General features: G+C 36.4%; 1 protein-coding gene across 2 annotated transcripts; it reads left to right on the top strand.

The window, feature by feature from the left end:
- The first annotated feature begins 8,770 nt into the window (after positions 1-8,770).
- Positions 8,771-17,809, top strand: LOC122861924 (MAP3K12 binding inhibitory protein 1). Of its 2 annotated transcripts, XM_044167001.1 has the most exons (9): positions 8,773-8,944; positions 10,006-10,122; positions 10,384-10,593; positions 11,174-11,270; positions 11,613-11,678; positions 12,146-12,304; positions 12,848-12,945; positions 15,043-15,081; positions 15,163-17,809. In XM_044167001.1, the coding sequence occupies exons 1-9, from the start codon at positions 8,825-8,827 to the stop codon at positions 15,268-15,270; spliced, it is 1,014 nt and encodes a 337-aa protein (XP_044022936.1). In that variant the 5' UTR covers positions 8,773-8,824; the 3' UTR covers positions 15,271-17,809. The 2 variants fall into 2 exon arrangements, with proteins under 2 accessions (XP_044022937.1, XP_044022936.1); XM_044167002.1 differs by lacking the exon at positions 12,848-12,945 and having other exon boundaries at positions 8,771-8,944.
- Positions 17,810-21,109: the final 3,300 nt, after the last annotated feature.

Here is a 21,109-nt window from a genome sequence, read left to right on the forward strand (position 1 = left end):
GTTTTGTAGTATTTGTACTTCACTTCAGTATTTCCATTTTACTTTATACTTACATTTCACTCCATTTCAAAAGGAAATATTGTACTTTTATGCCACTGTTTTTTGAAATATATAGGATGACACTTTATTTTATGTTTTGTATATAAGAAAAGGTTTATAACACACTATAATAATGTTATTATAAGTAGATATAAGATCTTTTTAACTGTTCATTGGTATAGTTGGTAACAATGTTAACTCCTGTTATCCATAACTGGATACCAGTATATAAACAGATAATATAATATAACACAGATTATATAATAGTTATATAAAATATGTATTTATAGAACCAGTTAGAATTGATGGAAATGTCCTTATATCTGCTTATAACTACATTGTATTGTGTAAAACAATTTACTATATGTTTATATACTGCATAAAGATGATATATAGGGGTGTTAAAATAAGTTGTTACCAGATACAGTTACTCATTACTTTGTTGATCAAACATTTAAATACAAAACACACGATCAGCTTATAAAATATGATGCACTTTTAAATTCTGAACTTCCCAATAGCATGTAAACTAATTAAGAGCTCCATAATGAGTACTTCTACTTTTGACACTTAAGTACATATGCCTGCTAATACTTTTGTACTTCCACTAAAGTACAATTAGAATTACAAAAAACCTGAATATGTTTTCCACCTCTGCCAAATACTCTACCTTGCCAAAATTGTATTTACAGCCATTTACTGCTGCTGCTCAAAAAGGACTCACATCCCAACAACAACATCACTTTCATTTAGCATTTGTTTGTCATTATCCATTACAAATATCTCATGTCTTGATCAGTATATCTGGCTCTGGCAGACGGCCATGTTTCAGACACATCTCCATAGTTCTGATTGAGGATGTAATAACAAGGGAACTATCAACATGCAGCCTCTCAGGGAAAGACTGCTGAGTGATTGAAGCACTTTGACTCACTGCACTTCACTTCGGTCAGTTAGGCTCCGCTGGTTCCTGTCTCAGTTGCAGGGAGGACCACGTAGAAGGACTAACTTGTCACTTGTTCAGTACTTACCAAAGGAGTGAGAGCTGACCAGTGGTGGACTGTAACTAAGTACATGTGCTTAAGTACTGTGTTTCATGACAATTTTGACTTCTACTCAACTACATTATTGATGGAAATATTGTACTTTTATTTGACAGCTTTAGTTAAAGCCATAGCTACCACGGCACAGAGGTCATATCGTCAGTAACATTTGGGGGGTTTAATGACATGAGGAGGAGTTTACTTTCTACAATTACCACATATTACACATAAGGCTGATTTTAATATATATGTTTTAAATGATCTTATAATTCAAATAATGCATTAATGGATTTTTTTTGGCCACTTGGGGTCAGCAGAACAAGCTGTAAACTCAACATTGACATATTATCACCTTTTAAGTTGATATGGGGAGCTTGTTAGCAAACAGTTGCCTATTTACACATCCAGCAGACAAAGAGCAAAATTAGCATTTATTTGGAGTGTTTCTGGTCAATAGTCACTCTCCTTTTAGCTCTGTTTTTGGTCTCCACCCACTCCTGAGGGAAATATCTTGCTCTTTATCTGCTAAATGCTCCAATATGTTCACCAGCTAGTCGCTAACTTTGTCTGTCTGCTGTCTGGTGCTGGACACGTAGTGTACAGTGGGTGAGCGTTTTGAGCAGCCTGCTGCATGCGACACTGATGAGAGCAGTGAGGGTGAACCAAAACAGTAAAGTTGCAGGTTGTAAAACCAAAACAATGAGATTAAAGACACTAAAATGTTCCATAGAGCTGAGAGGAACTGCAAAGTCAAGTGATAATTCTCTGTGGTTTCGTCTCAATGAGAAACACATTGAGACGAATTACACATTGTTAATATAAAAATATTGATTGCAGCTGCAAACAATACATTTAAAATAAAATAGATGTATTATTCTTCACCAATAGTGTAGAAACAACATTTAGACCATAATGAGGGGAGATATAATTTACAGAAAACATAACTGAACAGTTAAATGAACAAATAAAATGCAAAATAGTTTTTTAATACTAACACTAATTTTCACAGAGTTTGGTTAGTGGCCGGTCATAGGTGGGTGTGGCTCTGCTGGGGAAATGTACACTCATGACGTCAGTATTGCTGTTGCTGTATACTGTTTAATCTATAAGGTTGCATTGTATTTCATAAGATGAACAAAAATCTAGTGCAACTAGCCAACTGTATATAGAACCTAGCTCCAACATGAAACTGCTGCGCACACATTAATATATCAGTAATAATAATCCAATTATATAATGTGTGTGTGTATAGTAATATGAATGTTCTTTATGCATAATAAATAATTTTACTTTTTTGTACTTAAGTAAGATTTTGAATGCAGGACTTTTACTTGTAATGGAGTATGTTTACTGTGGCATTACTAGTTTTACTTAAGTAAAGGATTTGAGTTGTTTTCTCTACTACTGTTTCTAAGGTCAAGAATGAACTTTGAACTTCAGCTTTTGAGCCAACATGGATGAAAAGTGCTCTGAGATAATAAAAAAAGGCAATTTGAACATCTACAATTTCATAACAACTGGGAAAACTTTGTCTGCTGGTAAAAGATCCCAAAAGCTACTAAATTGAGATTTCTTTTTTCACCATTGGTGTTGACTTATCACCAGTTTTACAATTTTATGTTATTTTTGCCAGTCATGTGATGTCTGAGTTATGAGATGACTAAAAAAACATGATTTACAGACAGTCAAAGGCAGGTAATGGAAAACCATGTGAACATAGGTTAGCAAGAGACCTCTTGAATCGCTCCATGCAAGGGAACCTGTATTAAGCTGATTAAGCAATTGCACATGGAAGGGCTTAAGTACTGGTGGCCGTGCATCTTCCTCTTGCTGATTGGAAATGTGGCAGAAACAGCAGTGTGTAGCAGTAAAAGCCAGTTAATAACTTTATGAGGATCCTTAGCGCTTTGTCCGTATCATTAATGCTCTTCACAGTTAGAAGTGGCTTAAAGCAATAACCTGCCTGCCTACCCCTGTGGCTAACTTTCAGTGGAGACTGCATTGTACAGGAAAGTGGTGTTTTCCCTGTCACATTAACTCTCTGAGAGTTTAGTGGAGCTGGGTTCGCCTCTGCGTGAGCAATAAAAACAGTATGGACATTTTTTTCTGTCTGGCTTTGGTCAGTGTTGGGTTTTTAGCTACACTAGCGGTGTGTCTTTAGCGATAGATATCAATGTTTTTCTGTCGTCTGTTGGTCGGCCGGTCCACCACTTTGGTCCAGACTGAAATATCTCTATTTATATTATTGGATAGATTATCATAAAATTCTGCACAGGCATTTATGGTCCCCATGAGGATGAATCCTGTTGACGTTGGTGATTCCCTGATTTTTCACCTACCGCCACCAACTGGTTGACATTTCAGGTTTAGAGTGAAAGATCTCAACAATTATTGGATGTACTGCGATGAAATTGTGATAATTTTGCTGATCCCTTAACTTTTCTCTTAACCACCAGCAGGTCAGAATTTTAATTTGTCCAATACCTGTTACCAATACATGTTGTTAATGACATGTTTAGTGCTAATTAGCTAATGTTAGCATGCTAAGAAGTGAAACTAGTGAAATATCGCAACAACTAATGGATGGATTGCCATGAAATTTTAAAGAGATATTCATGGTTCCCCGAGGAAGAAGCCCAGTGACTTTGGTGATCCCCTGACTTTTCTGCTAGCACCATTTATGATTGACTATGATTTTGAGTGAAATGTTTTAACTACTAGGATATACTATTGGATAGATTGCCATGAAACTTTGTACACACATTCATGTCCCCCTCGGGATGAACTGTAATAACTTTGGTGATCCCTAAACTTTTCATTTCTCCAATACTTTCATTTCTGACCAAATACCTCCAAAACTAATGCTAATTAGCTAATGTTAGCATGCTAACATGCTAAACTAAGATGATGAACGTGGTAAACATTATGTCTGCTAAACATCAGCATGTTAGCATTGTCATTGTAAGCATGTTAGCATTTAGCTCAAAGCACAGCCTCACAGAGCCGCTAGCATGGCTGTAGACTCTTAGTCTTGTTAAACAGTGAATAAAGAAATAACCAGACATTTCAGCATATTTTACCATTTTATGTGACGTTTTCCTGCTTCATGGTGAACAAGTGGTTTTCTTCTCACAATAAAAGATGGTTGTTAAAAACATTGGTTGATAGTTATTAAAAGCAACATTTCTACATGTTCAGCTGCTGTGAGGAGCTCAGTCCTAATCCCACAGGAAAGGAATACATTTAATTATTCCCCTCTCAGTTAAACGAGACAAAACCTTCCCACCGCAATCCACTTGCCTCTCTACATTGTGCTCCCTCTTTCTCCCGACCCTCCCGTCTGGCCTTTACTCTGTCTCATGCTCTGTCAACATCATCTGCCACCGTGGTGCAGACAGGCTCAAAAGCGGACCTTTTTACTTTCCTGCAGGTGGCTGATGTAAGTGAAGTAAGAGGCAGCAACAATCCCTCTTCACTCGCTTCCCTCCACCACCACCAGCAGCACCTTGTTTCCTGCACAACATAAACTCCCTCTCTCTGCCAAGACCACATTCTTGTGAAGCAAAGTAGAAACATTTTTGCCTAACAAGGTATCTCAGTATCACCCTAACAATTGTAAGCAGCCTATAAACAATTAATGAATGCTTTACACACACACTGTAACACAATATAATGTTGTTGTAAGCAAACAAATTTGAGTTTTGCAGACATTTGTGGTCTTTGAATGTCACTTCATGCTCTATTCTTTTTTATATATTTAAAATGCACTGAAATTCACCTCAAAATCTGTCAATCAGATATAATACTTCTATACTTCCAAACTCACAATACTAATATGTTTTACTCAGTGTCTTTTTTATGTGTGAGTTTTCTAAACAAACAAAATGTTTAAAAAGGGAGACACTGGTAACGCTTTACTTTAATTTCCTTATTTAGCTTTTATAAGCAGTATTTAAACACTTATATTAACACATGTAGTTGAAAGCTGATATTAGGACATTTTTAAGTTTTTATTACAGTATCTGTCAACAAGTATAACTCCTGTGAAGTATCAGTAACTGGTGTGTAGACAGATAATGAATTATTGACAATATAATACAGTTGTGGTGATAATGTCTTAATATTTTATGTGAATGTGAAATACAAAGTATTAATGAAGTAGGCCTATGTATATATTTATGAATATTTTTTTACCCTACATGACTACTTAGCAAAATCCACCCACTTAAGAAGACCATGATGTGGCTGAAAGCACCAATAGAAATCTAGTAAGTGTACCTTGAGTTGAGGACTGTTTGTCTAACTATTACAGTATTTTCAAGATCAAGAATGATTCTTTAAGCCCGACATGTCTTCATACACACATTTATAAACAGTTTTAAACCAACATGTTAATAATTTGTACACATTTATATAAGTTAATAAACAGTTAATATATTGTAAAGGTTCGTGTGTGTACTTATATATAATTAAATATGATTACAGCTATTTTATACACATTACTATCAATCATTCATAAACTGTGTACACACCAGTTACTGTTGCATCGTAGTTACAATTGTTGACAAATGTATTAATAAACATTAATTACATTAAAAATATTTTAAAATAACTTTATTTCTTGCTTACAACTGCATTTATAGGATGTTGTACTATGTTACTATGTTTCATAAACTGTGTATACACCAGTTATGGATGTATCAAAGAACAAGTTATAATTGTTGACAAATACATTAATAAACACTTAAAAATGTCCTCATATCTGCCTACAGCTACATTTATAGTGTGTTTTAAACAATTTATTAAGTGTTTATATAATGTTTATGAATGCTAAATAGAGTGATTAATATTTTTAAACACTTTGTATAAAAATTAATTCAAAACACATGTTGCATACTTTAAAAATTGCTGTAATTTGTAGTTGTGCCATTGCTGATTTATATTAATGATTTTATAGCATCTGGAGAAAACAAAAGGCAAAATGTTAGTTTTGTGAGTTTGGAAGTATTGATTTCAACATTTTGCGTTGCATTTAGGTGCATTCAGTCTTTTCCAGTGGTAGAAAGTAACTAAGTACATTTACTCAAGTACTGTACTTCAGTTCAAATTTGAAATAGTTGTACTTTACTTAAGTATTTCCATATTGTACTACCTTACTTATTATTCCACTACATTTATTTCACAGCTAGTACTTACTTTAACATGATTATTAATTTTACATACAAAACAAATTAGTAGGCCTAGTTTATAAAATACGATGCATTAGTATAGATTCAACTACCTTGAAATACATAAAGCAGGTGAAATTTTTTTCAACCGGTCACAACAATAATGTATTACTTATATATTGATGCATCAATAATAACAATCCAATAATATAATACAGTACTGACAGGGCCCATTCTGCATAATGAGTACTTTTTGATACTTTAAGTACATTTTGTTGCCAATACTGTACTTTCATTTGAGTCAAATTTAGAATGTTGGACTTTTACTTGCAATTGACTATTTTTATAGTGTAGTACTGGTACTTTTACTTAGGTGAAAGATAAATACTTCTTCCACCGCTGTTTTTTTCCAATTTTAACAGCATGAAGTTCTTTCAAAAATAGAGCCAAAAGAGCATAAAGTGACATTCAAAGACCGTGATTGTCTGCAAAACCTAAATTTGGGTAAATATAACCAAAATGTAACATATCACCAAGTTTTCTGGTGAATCTAAGCACCTTAAATTACATTTCCTGCCAGTTTAAAGCAGAAAAAAATCACAGCTCGGAGCCAGGCAAATTAAATGAGCAGTTTTTTTAATTTCTGAGCTCCTTGCTGTGTGGGAACATTCAGCAATGGCTCAGCATGTCAAACCATGTCAAGTGTTACAGTTCCCTTCCTGTTTCAGGGGGGAAAAAATATCACCCCAGAGATGAATTCAACTAAAAAGGCTTGTCTTCAGACCCCTTACTAAAATGATTAACCCTTCTAGAGAGCATTATTGAGCTCTGAGTGGTTGTGCTTTCTCATTGCCTGTAATTGTTCTTTTTCTGTTGTTGCCTTCATCAGTCTCTCTCCTCATTATATGAAAAGAAGGGAAAAATGTCTGAATAGAGGAGGGAGATTTTCCCACAGTCACTCAACTCAGAAAAATACGCCATTGTCGCCAGGTTCCCATCCCAATGCCTGCTGCACAGTGCGCCGCAGTCTGAGGAACAATGTTCTTATAATTGAGTGACCATTCTTCATCCTGTGTGAAAAGTGAGTGATGGAGCTTACAGTTAAATGTAGCTAGAAATCTCACATTTGAGTCAGTTAAGTCTGCATGTCTGATTGTTTCCTATTTGACTGCAGATATAATTCAGAGTGGAAATTTAGTTTTTAAGCTGTATTCTATGCTTATTATGCAGTCAATGTAGATATGCATTTGTAATTATGCTCATTAGAAGATCATTTTCTTCTTTGAGCATCATTCATCTTCACCAATTACTGAAAGGCTTTAGTGTGTACTGATCTATAGTATGAGCCATGTGTATTATTGTGTGGAGTTTGTGCAACGGCTACACTCAGCCTTTTTGAAAAACTCTAAATGAGAACAAAGTGACATTTTATTCTGCTGAAGCCTCTCCTAATAATATCAACATTACCTGCAACATCTACAGCTATGAAAGGCAATGCAAATGTATTTATGTAGCTCAATTCATACACAGGGGCAGTTTACATATGTTACAAAAGCAAACTTTAAAAGAGTGAATAACAGAAAATATGAAGATATAAACAAATACAGAGGCAATACAGATATTAAAACAAAGGAAAAATGCAATAAAAACAAAATAAAAGAGATAAACATAACATTAGAAGGCAACCAAGAATAATAAGGTTTTAAGCTTACTTTTAAAGGCGGTCATAGATAAGACACACCTTTGATCCTCTGGTAATTTGTTCCATTGCTGTGATGCTAGTTACTACTTACTTTGCGGATCAATACTTTACGCACAAATCATATGATCAGTTAATAAAATATGATGAATTGTTATTAATTAAACTGCCAAGCAATATATAAAGTTGTTAGAAATATCACCAACTTGACCACCTGCAACACTGGCATGCTGCTTATATGTTAATACATTAGTAGTAGTAATAATAATAATTATAATATAATACATATGGCATACTGTACTTATGCATAAGGAGTACTTTTATGTTTGATGCTTAAGTACAGTTTGCTGTTAATATTTCTGTAATTTTTACTTCAATTAGGACTTCAACTTGGAGTATTTTAATTCAACTTCTTCAACTTTATTATTATCCTGAAGGAAATTTGGTTTGCAGGCATGCATTGAAGCAGCAGTAGTTATAGTAAAATATAAAATAATTATAGAATATTTTATAGTAAATGAATTAAAATGAAGATTAAAAATAATCATTCCTATTAACAATAAAAAACAGCAGCAGATAAAGCCAGATATAGAGATATAGAACTAAATATACAAAGATTAAAAGATTAAGGCCTACGCCACACAGAGCCATATAAAGTAAATTATATCAATAGTAAATTACATTATTTTCTGTGTGCTATAAAGCCAGAGTAATAAGTATACCCTACTCTATCTACTCTGAACAACTACCCACACATTAACGCTTGTGTGAGTGCACGCATGCGTGTGTGCGCGTGGTGCTCACACATCTCCTGCGCACACGCTGTCTCAGTCGCACCAATCAGCGGGCAGTATTGTGCTGGCGTTGCAACTGCAATGGCGGAGACAATGAAGCTGAGTGGAAATCATGCTTATCCTGATGAATCCAGTGAAATGTCCAGTTACAGGGACTGCGTGTGTGTGATACTGAAGCTGCTAGCAGACTTCGGGAAAGAGGTTGGTTGATATTGTTTGAGCCATGTAGTCCCGAGCGACCTTTGTTTTATTCCGTGTTGTTAACTAGCTACATGCTAATGTTTTTAGCATCTCGGTGTAGCATGAATAGATGCCTCTCACTTAATTCATTGATACAGTCAGGCGGTGTTTTTGACAAGCAAGTTGCAACAAGCTAACCGTGCTTGGGTTTCTGCTAAATTATTTTAACCAGCTCATAGTCATATACATGTTTAGACATGGCTAAACCAGCCACTTCGTCTCATTACATTAAGGAAAATCTCATGTTTTCACTTTATTGTCATTATTACAGTTAGCTACCCTGTACATAGCTCTTTTTCTAGCTCTTCCTTGCGACTTGTATTTAACATATGAACTATATAATTAATGTTCACATAGTATGACCGTTTGGTTGCATCATTCCGTATATATGTGATCCTTATTCCTGCTCGTTGTCTTGTAAAGCAAAAATAAGCACAAAATGTATGAAGAACATCATTTGTATGTTTACACTGCATTTCTACACTGTTAAAATGTATAAATCCCCTTGCACCTACACTACCTTGCTTATGTACATGAGCTGTATCTTTAGTATTAGTAGCATCATCATAGTGGCTTTGCACCACTGTTTTATGATTGCGGCTCAGAGTAAAGATTATTGATAAATCATTTTGTTTATAAAATGGTAAAAGAAAAGTCCATCACAAGTTCCCAGATCCCAAGATGATGATTTCAAATTGCTTGTTTTGTCTGACCAACAGTCCACAGCCCAAAGATAATCAGTTCACAATTAAATAAAACAGAGAAAAGCAGAAATACTTACTACATAATACAGCACATTGAAGAAGCTGGTACCAGCAAATGATTGGAGTTTTTTTTCTTGAAAAGAGACTAAATGATTAACCCTAATAGATTAGGGTTTATTTTCAGGTCATCAGCTAATAAACTAAGTAACTTACAATTACCTCCTCGGACCATGTTAATCTATGTTAAACACTTAATTCTGCTTTACACCAATATCCAGGGCATTGTAACCTCACTTTGTTTGTGTTTTTTAAATTAAGCTCAAATTAAGTGATGCTGCTCTGAGAATAGAAGTCAACATCAACGCTGTGGATCTTCCGTCATCTCCAGATACTCACGTGTACAGCTCTTTGCAGGAGCATATCACTAAATTACAGGTGAAGTGGCTACACACTGCAAGATTCCTAATTTCTACATTTTGACATTGGTTAAATTGAACGATTTTATTGTGTTAAGGCTAAAAGTGTTAGCTAAAAGAAGTTTGAATTGATAACCAATACATACTTTTTTGAGATGGCTCAAGGCTATTTTAAAATATATCAAACTCTTTTTCCTTGTTAGTAAGGGTCTTTAATTAAAAAAAAAAAAAAAATGTGTTCTTTGATGCAATATGCTTTCTGCCCCAATTGTTTATAAAGGCTGTTTCAGAAAGCTTAAAGACACTAGTGGATGCTGATGGTGATACATCATCTACAAAAGACAACACATGTGATTATGCTGTCACCTCATCGTCACTCAAAGAGCAGACGACCGCGCTGTCTGAGCACCATCCTCCCAGCTCAGAGGCTGCAGAAAGCAAGACGGCGGCTGATGATGTCATGGTTCAGATCAGAGCCAGGAAGTCAGAGGTTGGTCTCAGTCAGCAGATCTGTCAGCTGTTCTGGCAGTGGCATTTTTAGAGCCCTCTTTACTCTCTGTCAAGCAAATGAATAATCATAAGTAATTGCTCCCAATGATGTGCACATGACGTGCCGCAGTGAAGCAAATGCTTGATGGAGATCTGATAAGCCGAGTTCAGCAGAGAATGAGGGGTTCTTTAGTGCTGTGGTCGGGTAGAACAGACCACATTGCTGGAGGGCTTTGAGAGAGGGCCAGGTCCTTGATGGATTATGAAGTGGATGCTCATTACTCTGAGATTGCATGTGGATGAAGGACAAGAGGCCCCATTCTGTTGTGCATTTATTTTGGTAGCCAAGCAAACAGTATTCATATTCCGTCATGTGATGAAGCAATTCAACTTTTTTTGGCTACCTGGAATAATTTCCTATAACATTTCTCATTCCATTTGATGTAAATTGCTGCACCCTGTTTGCCCCAGATTATTAGACTTAGGTAGGCAAAAAACCTCATTGCAATCTTGACATCTATCAATCGCTCATCAATCCATCGTTTCTCATTATCTGTGTTATCTCTCCTTTGTAACCGTAGATTGAGCGAAGAATATCTGCATTTATGGAACGCAAGCAGATGGAGATCAATGAAAACAATGTACGCGAGTTTTGCAACGTGATCGACTGCAATCAGGGTGAGAATGGGAAAGAGGTTGGGGGCAGGGTGGAGAGGGAGCCTGCACACAGATTGCCAATGTTTGGGAGAGAGCTGATTTCCACAGGCGAGAGGTCAGGCTGAACTGCTCCAAGAGTGGGGCTGAAGTAGCTAACACATTCGGCCTCAAAACACAACCAGCTTAGTCCAGAAAAACACGAGACAGAGGGTCTTTTTTTTAATTCAAGGCCTGTGTGAGACACCAGTTATAAAAATCAGGACACACTAATCGTAATAGTTGTGATTTAAGTGATATATAAATTCAAATCACTTTTACATTACATTCTAAATACATTTTTAAATCAAAAATTCTCTTCTGTAGAAAACAGCTGTGCCAGAACAGATGCAGTTTTCACTCCTTATCCAGGTTTTAAAAGCCACGTGAAAGGTAAGAAAATAAATATTTTCCACAAATGTCAATTTGACATTTCTTAACAACTTTATTCACTAACTGTAACCATAATTTTTTAAATTACACACATCATTTTGAAAAAGGTATAGATCCCAAATCCTTCTAAATCTTACTTTACAAGAAATGTTGTTAATTTATGATTTTTCATTTAATTAATATAATTAAATTCAAATGTCACTCTACAGCACATTATATGTATCATCTGTGTTTGGGTTAGCCTGCTGCCAGAAATCATATAAAAAGAAGTGCTGAGCAATTTAAAGCACAGACAGATTTATCACTATAAATTAATCTAAGCTACTGAACAAATGTCAAGGGTTTTGTAGTACCCCTCCATGCATTTGCGTGCTTTGTAAGACTCTGTTAAACCATACTGTTAACTAGTCTCTGGTTAATTTTGGATTACGACTACTGTTTGTGTGTTATATTGCTTGACTGGCTAGTTACCCGGGTGGTTAACACTTACGGGCCCCAGACTCGTGGTGGAGGAGGCCAAGGAGAGGCAGGGGAGCAGCAGAGGGGACCGATGGCAAGAGACTGCGGAAATGCAGCCATAGAAGAACGACTTCACAACATCGAGACTCACCTTAAACTCCCAACAGGTCAGAGAAGGACGAAGACGCACATGTTTTACTAATACTAAAATCAATGTGTCTTACTCTATGTAATGTCATACATGTCTGAAAGGGCCACGTCATCACAGAAACTTTTAAAAACTTCTGCTCAAAAAATTAACTTACATGCAACTCTTAAAGAGGTATTCATTTTCAACTTAACTGGAATATTTGCCTTTTTTCAGAAAATGATAGCAATTTACCATTACAGTGTATAGGAAATGTAACACATTGAAATGTAAATCTGAAGGCATTGCAGTCCTTTTACGAAGTATAATTCATCTGAGATAGTTCATTTTTGGTAAATAAGAAAAGAAGTCAGTGTTTAAGAATAAGCCCATTTATTAGTTTTTACCTGATATAAACAGTGTGACTATCAATTTTGAACTAAAATACCTTTTATTATGGCCCTGCGTCTCTTTAACATTTATGCACATGGCTTACTCACAATCTCCACCCTACATTTGTTGAATTTGTCATGTAAAATCATCAGTATTCAGACAAGTGTTCAACAAGTGTCTTATTCCTTAGCGGGCCCAGTTCCATTAAGTGTCTACCAGAGACTAAAGAAGCTGGAGGATCGTATCCTCGAGTTGGAGGGACTCTCACCCGAGTACTTTCTGTCCATGGTGAGTCTTGTGGCTTTGAAATAGATACACGAATGGCACTTTATAATTATTAGTCAGTGTTCAGTCAGGCTTAGGGCTGCACCTAATGATTTTTTTTTTTAATCAATTAATCTAAAGACTAGATTATTGATTATTCTAAAGATTGTTTTTAATTACTTGATTAATATAACAATTCATTTACCCAAAATAAATATCAAAAACTTGTCTCATAAAATAAACATCAAAAACTTTGCTCATTAATATTTCAATATTTTATTCAGTCATTTTCTCCTAAAAACAAACCAATGTAACAAGAAAGAAAGTATGCACTACAGGGCATTATTCTGCATTAAAAGATGTGTTTGTCTATTGAAAATATTATAATATTGGAAAGAACACATTAACACATGACCCTATTTCTAGTTAGTTGGTTAGGTCATTATTTCACCATTTTGATTCTACTTAATTCTCCACCTTTACTCACAAACTACTTTAATCTGCTCTCCAGTTCTTCAATGTGAACTTAAATGTGCCCTGCAGTTTTCTTGTAAAGAACAAGTTATATTTATATTCAGTGTTACTTAACAAAACACAGTGTGAAATAATTCGCAGTATGTTGCATCTCCAATGTGTTTGTGCACATGCACAAGAACAAACAAAACACGGACTTCATAAAAACATTGCTCCACAGCGCTACTGATGGTAAAAAAATAAATAAAATAAAAAACTCCACAGGGTGCCTTTAAGTCCCTGCTATTGGGAACCTCTCTCTTAGCCTTTGAAGGTATAGAAAACCATGTACCACCTCCTGATACACTTTGTACCTGACGGGGTGGAGGTTCACCAAAAGAAACTCCTCCCAAAAGGGCACAGGCCAAGGTGAATAACCATAAGACAGAAAGTAATAATAATAATATAACGTGGATTATAAAAATTGAAAATCTTTTTTCACAAATTTTTTTAGTTTACCTTTTGGCTCACTGGTTCAGTCCACTTTTCTACAGCTATGTCCTGTATTTTGGATACTTTGCATCAACCCCAGAATTTGCACTCAAGAATTGGGTAGTATTTCAGACAATGATTCACACTGTATTGGCGAGAAGCTCTTGAAGAGTATTTTTAGTTTGTCCATTTCACACGCACTCCATCAGTTTGTGCATTTAATGTGTATGATGCCTAAATTGGCATGTAGAATATTGGTTTTCTGTCGGCAAAATCATTTCAAAATAATATCCATTTGCTGAGAGGAGTTTGTGGGCAATACTAATGGAGTTTCTCTTGATATGCCCCGATACTTCAACACGTTACACTTCACAAGTTGATTTGAGTCAAAAATGCAGCATGTTTGGTTAGATTTACTTTAACTTTTAGGTCACTGCAGACAGCTCACTCACTTTTTACTTACTTTTCACAACACAGTGCTTTATAGAGAAGCGCATACCCAAAAGATGGCAGTAAGTAATTTATTGGACTTAATATTCAACTGTGAGGCTTTAGCAGAGTCGCACAGACTAATTTCCCATCTTGAAGGAGTCTGTCCAGCATATGTTTAGTTATCTGAGTAAGTGTGCTTAAGATGCTGCATGTCTCTTCACACTGGTATTTCTCAGCACAGCATGCTGCTTCTGTGAGTATGCTACTCTCTATCTGCCTTTGATTCACTGCATGTTTGTGTGAGCAGAGCAAGAGATGTCGAGTGCCTTTGAATAAACTGGGGCCTTTTATATTCGGAGTACCACTTTTTAAATTTTTATTTTTGGCAATTTCTGAAAATACTGTAGTTTGGTGTTTGCTGAAGAGCTGTACACAGTTGGCCCACGGTTTCACAAACAACATTTTAACACAAAACAGCAAAGGAAGCTTCATAACAAATTCAAAATAAGTAATTCCACAAAGTTTTACAGTTAGAGTCGAGGATGTGGCGTAAAAATACATTTCTCTGAACAGTCTTACACACAAGCCATGTAACCGTGACATCCCATGTTCAAGTTTGACAAAGGACATTTGTGGAACAGACCTCAGTCTGAGTACCTCAGTATGCTTCTCAAAGCTCGAACCAATTTAGAAATTGTGCTAACGAAAAAGTTCCAATGTGTACTTGTGTGCTTTTTTTTATAGAGTCACCTTCACAAGCGACCAAAGACATCCCCTGCTCAGGTTAGTAGTTTGTGTTTCCTTTCACTGCACTTTGTAAGTGGAGGTTGATCGATTGATCAGTTTTCTTACTTTGTCCTTCAGGCCTGCAGCCTGACAGAGCTGGATGAGAAGATCAGTGCAGTGAAAGAGGCACTACTGAAGAGGGCGAATGAATTTGGGCCTGGATATGGAACAGAGTGTCAACTGTAACATACCCACAAACCACTGCTCCAGACACAATATGTCCGTTAATGCATTCAACAAGTATCATTGGTTTCTTTTTGTATTCCTCACCTCTCCATTAGTACCATTCTCACAATATGCGATTAAAAACACAAACATTTCATATGAGCTTCCTTTCATGGCCATTACAGACAGAAAAACTGTATTCCTCTGAATAGTTTTGTAGTTAACTAAGATTTTATTGCTCCGTAAATGGTGTTTTTTCCTTCATGAAAACTTGGACTAGTAATTTAATCATGAGCTTTACATGTCAACTATTAACTGTAATGTCATTCCTTTATTGGTAGAAAACAGTGCTGCAACTAATGATTATTTTCATTTTCAATTAATATTCCAGTTTCTTACTCTATGAATCGTTTGGTCTATAAAACGCAAGCAAATGGTGGAAACTTCCTAAAGCTCATGGTGGCATCTTCATTGGTCTTGTTTAGTCTGAATAGCAGTCCAGAACCAATAGATATTCAATTTACTATCATTTACATTTGAAAAGCTCTAATAAGGACCAGTATGTAAGATTTAAGGGGATCTATTGGCAGAATATGGCAGAAACTGAATATAATATTCATAAGTATGTTTTCATTAGTATGTAATCACCTGAAAATAAGAATCATAGTGTTTTCGTTACCTTAGAATAAGCCCTTTATATCTACAGAGAGAGCGGGTCCGCTTCTATGGAGTCTGCCATGTTGCACCTCCATGTTTCTACAGTAGCCCAGAATGGACAAACCAAACACTGTCTCTAGAAAGGGCCTTTTGCATTTTTCGCGGCCACCGTAGGTTCTCCTACACGCTTGGAAGGGGAGGGTGAGGCAAGGGGTACTCAGTTAGTTGCAACCTCACCGCTAGATGCCACTAAATCCTACACACTGGTTCTTTAAATTATAACTTAAAGGATTAATGAATCATCGATTGTTGCTTATTCATTTTCTTACAATTGTTTCAGCTGTAATAGATAATACAACAATCCTGAACTACACCTTTAAAAAAAAATGATATTCATTTATCATGGCTGTTTAACATTTTCATCTTTAATGTCTAATGCTGGAAAGGTGTGTGTGTGTGTGTAATCATGTCTGTGTGTGTAATTGAGATGAATCTGAGAGAGCACCTGATTTATCTGCCTGACTGCTGTGTGACAATGATCACCCCTAATGGTTGTCATTATAACAAATGACCTGATTACTGCAACTCTGTTTGGAAAACATATCTGAGACCCAACAAACCAGCATTAAATGGGACGCTGCTGTGTTTGACGCTGTGGCATGTTTATAAAAGGCTTTCGCATAGAGCTTTAACTGAGCAATCGGCTGAAGTAATGATTCAGACTTTTTTTGTCAGTAATGAGTAAACCCAGCCATATTCTTCGTACATGACGTGATTTGACATGAGTCTGGATTTTTAGGTTTTTCGAGCCGCTTTAAAATTCATCTTGAACTGTTGTCAGAGCAACAAATCCTTAAGCCCAAACCTCCAAAAGTGTAGATTATTGACAGCTGGATAATGTTTTATGGTGAGCCCTAAACATGAACTAATTTTCAGACACAAATAGCTCACTTTCTTAGATTCATAATAAAAGAGTGTTGATATAAATACCATTTTGAGAACAGGCAGCGTTATTGAGAAGTCATTATGATCTGTTGGTGTAATTATCACAACAAAAGTTTCGTAATGAATAGTTACCCATACTTATACATGATGAAATATAAAACAAAATATAGTTTGAGATACTGTGAAAAAGAAATAAACTCAACTAAAAGATTCTGACTGTTAAAAGACCAATGGAGCCAGAACATATGGCATTTCATTTTAAATTAAATGAGTAACTGCAGGACTTGCTTTGCTGAAAATTGTTCATGCACTTAAAGCTGCTTTTTAAGAGATTTTAGAATGGTTTCATTTTCATAGCATTTGCAGTCATGTTTCATAACATCACTTGCAGTCTAACCATATTCACTGGTAATATCTAATGTTTAACAGTGGTGAAAGTGTGGAAACATTGCGCAAAGTAGATTACACCAAAATTACACCAGTAACAATGCAGAAACACAAAAAATGAGATTTGAATCCATGAATCTATTACCCCAGTGCATGCTGGGAGGATAAATGCAATCACATGATCAGCACTCAGCCAGTCATATTAACACTGATCATTATTTCAACTCTACTCATTTTGCCTTTATTTCAAAATAATAGTGCACTGATATTCAAGATAGCATCATCCAGGATCGACAAATCAGTCCTCAAACTGCATCCGAAGAACCAAATTAGCTGGATGAGAATAAACAGGATTATTTCAGCCTGATAACAGCATGTTAGCCTGAATTAGTTACACCACGTTTGAAAAACAGGATGATGAAGGATTATTGTATTATGTTGAAACTGCAGTCAAGGATTATTTGAGTTTTGTTGTTATTAGGGTATCTGTTTGCATTGGTGGAGGGAGTATTCAGGTCCAAATGTAAAAGTAACAATACAACAAACAAAGTAAAAAATATTACACTTTAAATACTGGACTTTGCTTTTTTGTGAAATATTGGATAATTTTGACTCTTTGGGCCACATACAGTTATTGAAATGAAACCCTGTCCCTTTAATGGAACAACTCCTAGACAACTAAAACGTGACAAGAGGCCCCACGTAGACACTGCTTTTTTGTAACAAGCCAGAAAACGTTAGCAGCCACTGGTTTATCTTTAACAATGCAATGAATTTCATAAGCTTATCATATGTTTTTTTTTATGTAAGCTCTTACCCACAGATGTTTAAATTGATCATGACTGTGATCGTTTTAAACAAGTTGAAATAGAGTGAACAGTCGTAGTCATTGAGTTTTATGGTATCATTGTAATTGTTGTTTGTGCTGTTCTGTATGTATTAATTAGAGTTTGGATATTTTACAGGCCCTTTTAGGGACTGGGATTGCAAATTAGTTACGCCTCTTAATGCTGTATTATGTGGCATTGGTTCATGCTTATATGTGGCATTGGTTCATAATTCTCTCTGAAATGTAGAGGAGTAGAGATATGAAGTAGCATAAAAAAGAAATAATCGAGTAAAGTACAAGTACCTCAAAATTGTACTTAAGTACAGTACTTGAGTAATTTTAATTGCTTACCAAGGCTGTCTGTTTGAGCCAAGTTTAGAAGAGAGGAAAATAGACATATTCACCTTTTATAAAACATGAACAACATAAACTGATTAATTGCAAATAAAAAAGGTGCTTTGAAGCAGGTACATTGACCAACCATGGTTGACTGAATGAAAGCACAGACAGATTGTCTTTTAGAGCCAGTGGATCGAAGTTTAAGGTACTTCAAAATGTAACTCCTTTTGTGCTTCTTCTCATAGAACAAAAAGCCAATAATATGTGGCATTTTTAAATACATTTTGTAACAGGTGGGACAAACAGAAACAGAAAAAAACAGCTTTCTCGCGTCTTTGGAAATTACTGTAACTCCCCTTCCTTTTCTTTGCTGTTGCTCTTTGTATGTCACGTCAAGCTTTATTTCAGAGTTGATTGATGGAGTGACCTGAATACAATATAACACGTTGCATTGTGGTTTTTTGGAAGATATTTCATTCTTAATGCGGAAATGGGGATTTTCTTTTTCACCCCCTCTTTCAGGTGTACCTCGCTTGTTCGTCTCTGTCCGTCTCTTGCTCATAGACTGGAACCTTCTGGGCAACAAGGGGCCACAATGTGCTGGGAAGGGAAGCACTTGAGCTGCAGCGATGTGGGTGTGTGTGTGGTGGTGGTAGGGTGGGGGGTTGCTCATTGTTCCCCAGGAGCTTTTGTCTCAGACACAGTCCCCCTTATGAGGGTTAATGAGGACAAATTGGTCTGAGTGTAACAAATGGATTATGGAGTTGGACAAAAGGTTGTATTTTGTGTGCTGCGTTTGCTGGGATCCACCCATCATCTGCCCATTGAGCCGAGCACGCTGACTAGCGTCTGCATGAAGTGGCTCACTAAATATCTCATTATCTTTATCCTGTCTGTTTTATCACATGAGCACATTATGCGTGCAGCTTCCTACAGTGAATTTAACTAAAATGTAAAGTTTATATCACAACAATGCAGTTTGTAATCACAGTAATTACCTTATTTCTACAGCTTATGTCAAGAATATAAAGTCAATATGTCAACATTAGTGTCAGTGGTTCGTGCTCTAAGGTTGGGTGGGCATAGTGTACCCTTTCAAATTAACAAAGAGCCACTTCCTCATTGACTCTATGTAATGCCTGCCTGTCAATCAGTCCTCCCTCTGCCTGATTTCTTGTAATGTCCTTGGGAACCTCGGTAAAAAGACACAGAGGTGTTCCTTGTCTTCTATGGGTCCAGTTGTATTTTTTGGTGGGGTCGAAGGAGAGGATTCATATCCATTCATATCTCACAAACTCTTAATGGGCTCCAAGCCCTCCAAAAAGAAAGCTCTTTCCTGTGACTAGTCAGCTCCAGTCTTTATTCATCTGTGGCTCCGTGTCAAAAAAGACTGTTGCTCGTTTGTGCCCTGAACAATGAGGAACAAGGCTAAATCTCTAGCTGGGAACAAAAGACAGAAAACAGGCTTTTCACTCTGCAGAACATTAGATTCTGACACATTTTGCCATTGCAGTTTTTTTCCCCATCCTGAGTGCTGTGGCTCTGGTCTTTTAAAGAGACCACCTGTTGGCAACAAGCCTGTTCTTCATTACAGACAGCCCTATTATCACAGGATGAGGAGCGCCACAGGCTAACTTTTTTAAGTTAACCCTGCTGCAGTTTCCAAAGCTGGCCGGTTGGGAAACATAAATTACTTATTACAACTGGAAAATCTATTTCTGCTCGTGTATCTTGTTTTTGAATAAGGGCTTTTGTCTGCGTAAGAGGCAAGTACTTCATTCATGTTACAAATGTCACAAACAAAGGTACTCAAATGTAGGCAGCTTGAATGTTCTATAACTACAGATTTGGAGCCAAATTCATATGCATTGTTAGGAGAAAACCCAAATGTACTTACTGTAAAGTTGTTGATGGTGGTCTCATGTTTTTCATTCAATTATTTCTGGCATCTGGAAGGGTTTTGTTCTTCTTTTGAAAGCAGATTTGAGCAATTTTCAACCCCCAAAACATTAGCATAACTACAGCATAATGATTTTCACAACTGTGTGTAAAATAAAAGTACTGTAGGTGGCAATAAGAAGCAATCAAGTGCATACTTTGGCTCTGAATTGGACATGATAAACACAGGCTGACAGGAACAAGAGTGTTTGCTTTATTTTGTGGTCCGATTGTGTGGAGATTTTAAAGATAATGTTGAATAATTTATGTTTTTTGTAGCTCTGGAAACCCACGGATACACCACTGAAATTTAAAAAGAAGTTACATTTTTCACGAATAACCTTTGCTGGGGATTTGGTTGTGTAAGCACAGAACTTACGTACGTACTTCAGAGGTTTTTGGAACGAGTGACCTCAGGACAGCTAGCGGGCCAATTTTTATTCCCCATAGGACAACATTAAAACAGCAAATACCTCTGTCATACTCATGCCATCACTGTCAGAGTACACCCAATGCCGTCGCACTTGTTTCATGTTCACAAATACCCAGAGGAGGGGGGTGCATGCACCTGTGACCCTCCCCCACAAAGCAGACAGCACAAGAGAGGATCCCCCTGCAGCCCACAGGCTTCAACAAGAGGCAGTCAGCTGCTCTCTGTGGCCCTGCTGCACGGTCCCCAGGCTCTCTGGAGTTAAATGTGCCTGTGATATTGCCAGGAGGGAGCAGCAGGAGTTGAATTCAGGCAATTACAATCAAGTCAGGGCA

The sequence above is a fragment of the Siniperca chuatsi genome, linkage group LG15, assembly GCF_020085105.1.
Source record: "Siniperca chuatsi isolate FFG_IHB_CAS linkage group LG15, ASM2008510v1, whole genome shotgun sequence".
Classification (NCBI taxonomy): domain Eukaryota; kingdom Metazoa; phylum Chordata; class Actinopteri; order Centrarchiformes; family Sinipercidae; genus Siniperca; species Siniperca chuatsi.

Excerpts from the sequence above, each read along its gene's own strand:
- LOC122861924 (XM_044167001.1), top strand. The coding sequence starts at position 8,825 with ATGGCGGAGACAATGAAGCTGAGTGGAAATCATGCTTATCCTGATGAA. Across the intron at positions 10,123-10,383 it reads AGCATATCACTAAATTACAG|GCTGTTTCAGAAAGCTTAAA; the intron begins GTGAAGTGGCTA and ends TTGTTTATAAAG. Across the intron at positions 11,679-12,145 it reads TTTTAAAAGCCACGTGAAAG|TTACCCGGGTGGTTAACACT; the intron begins GTAAGAAAATAA and ends TTGACTGGCTAG.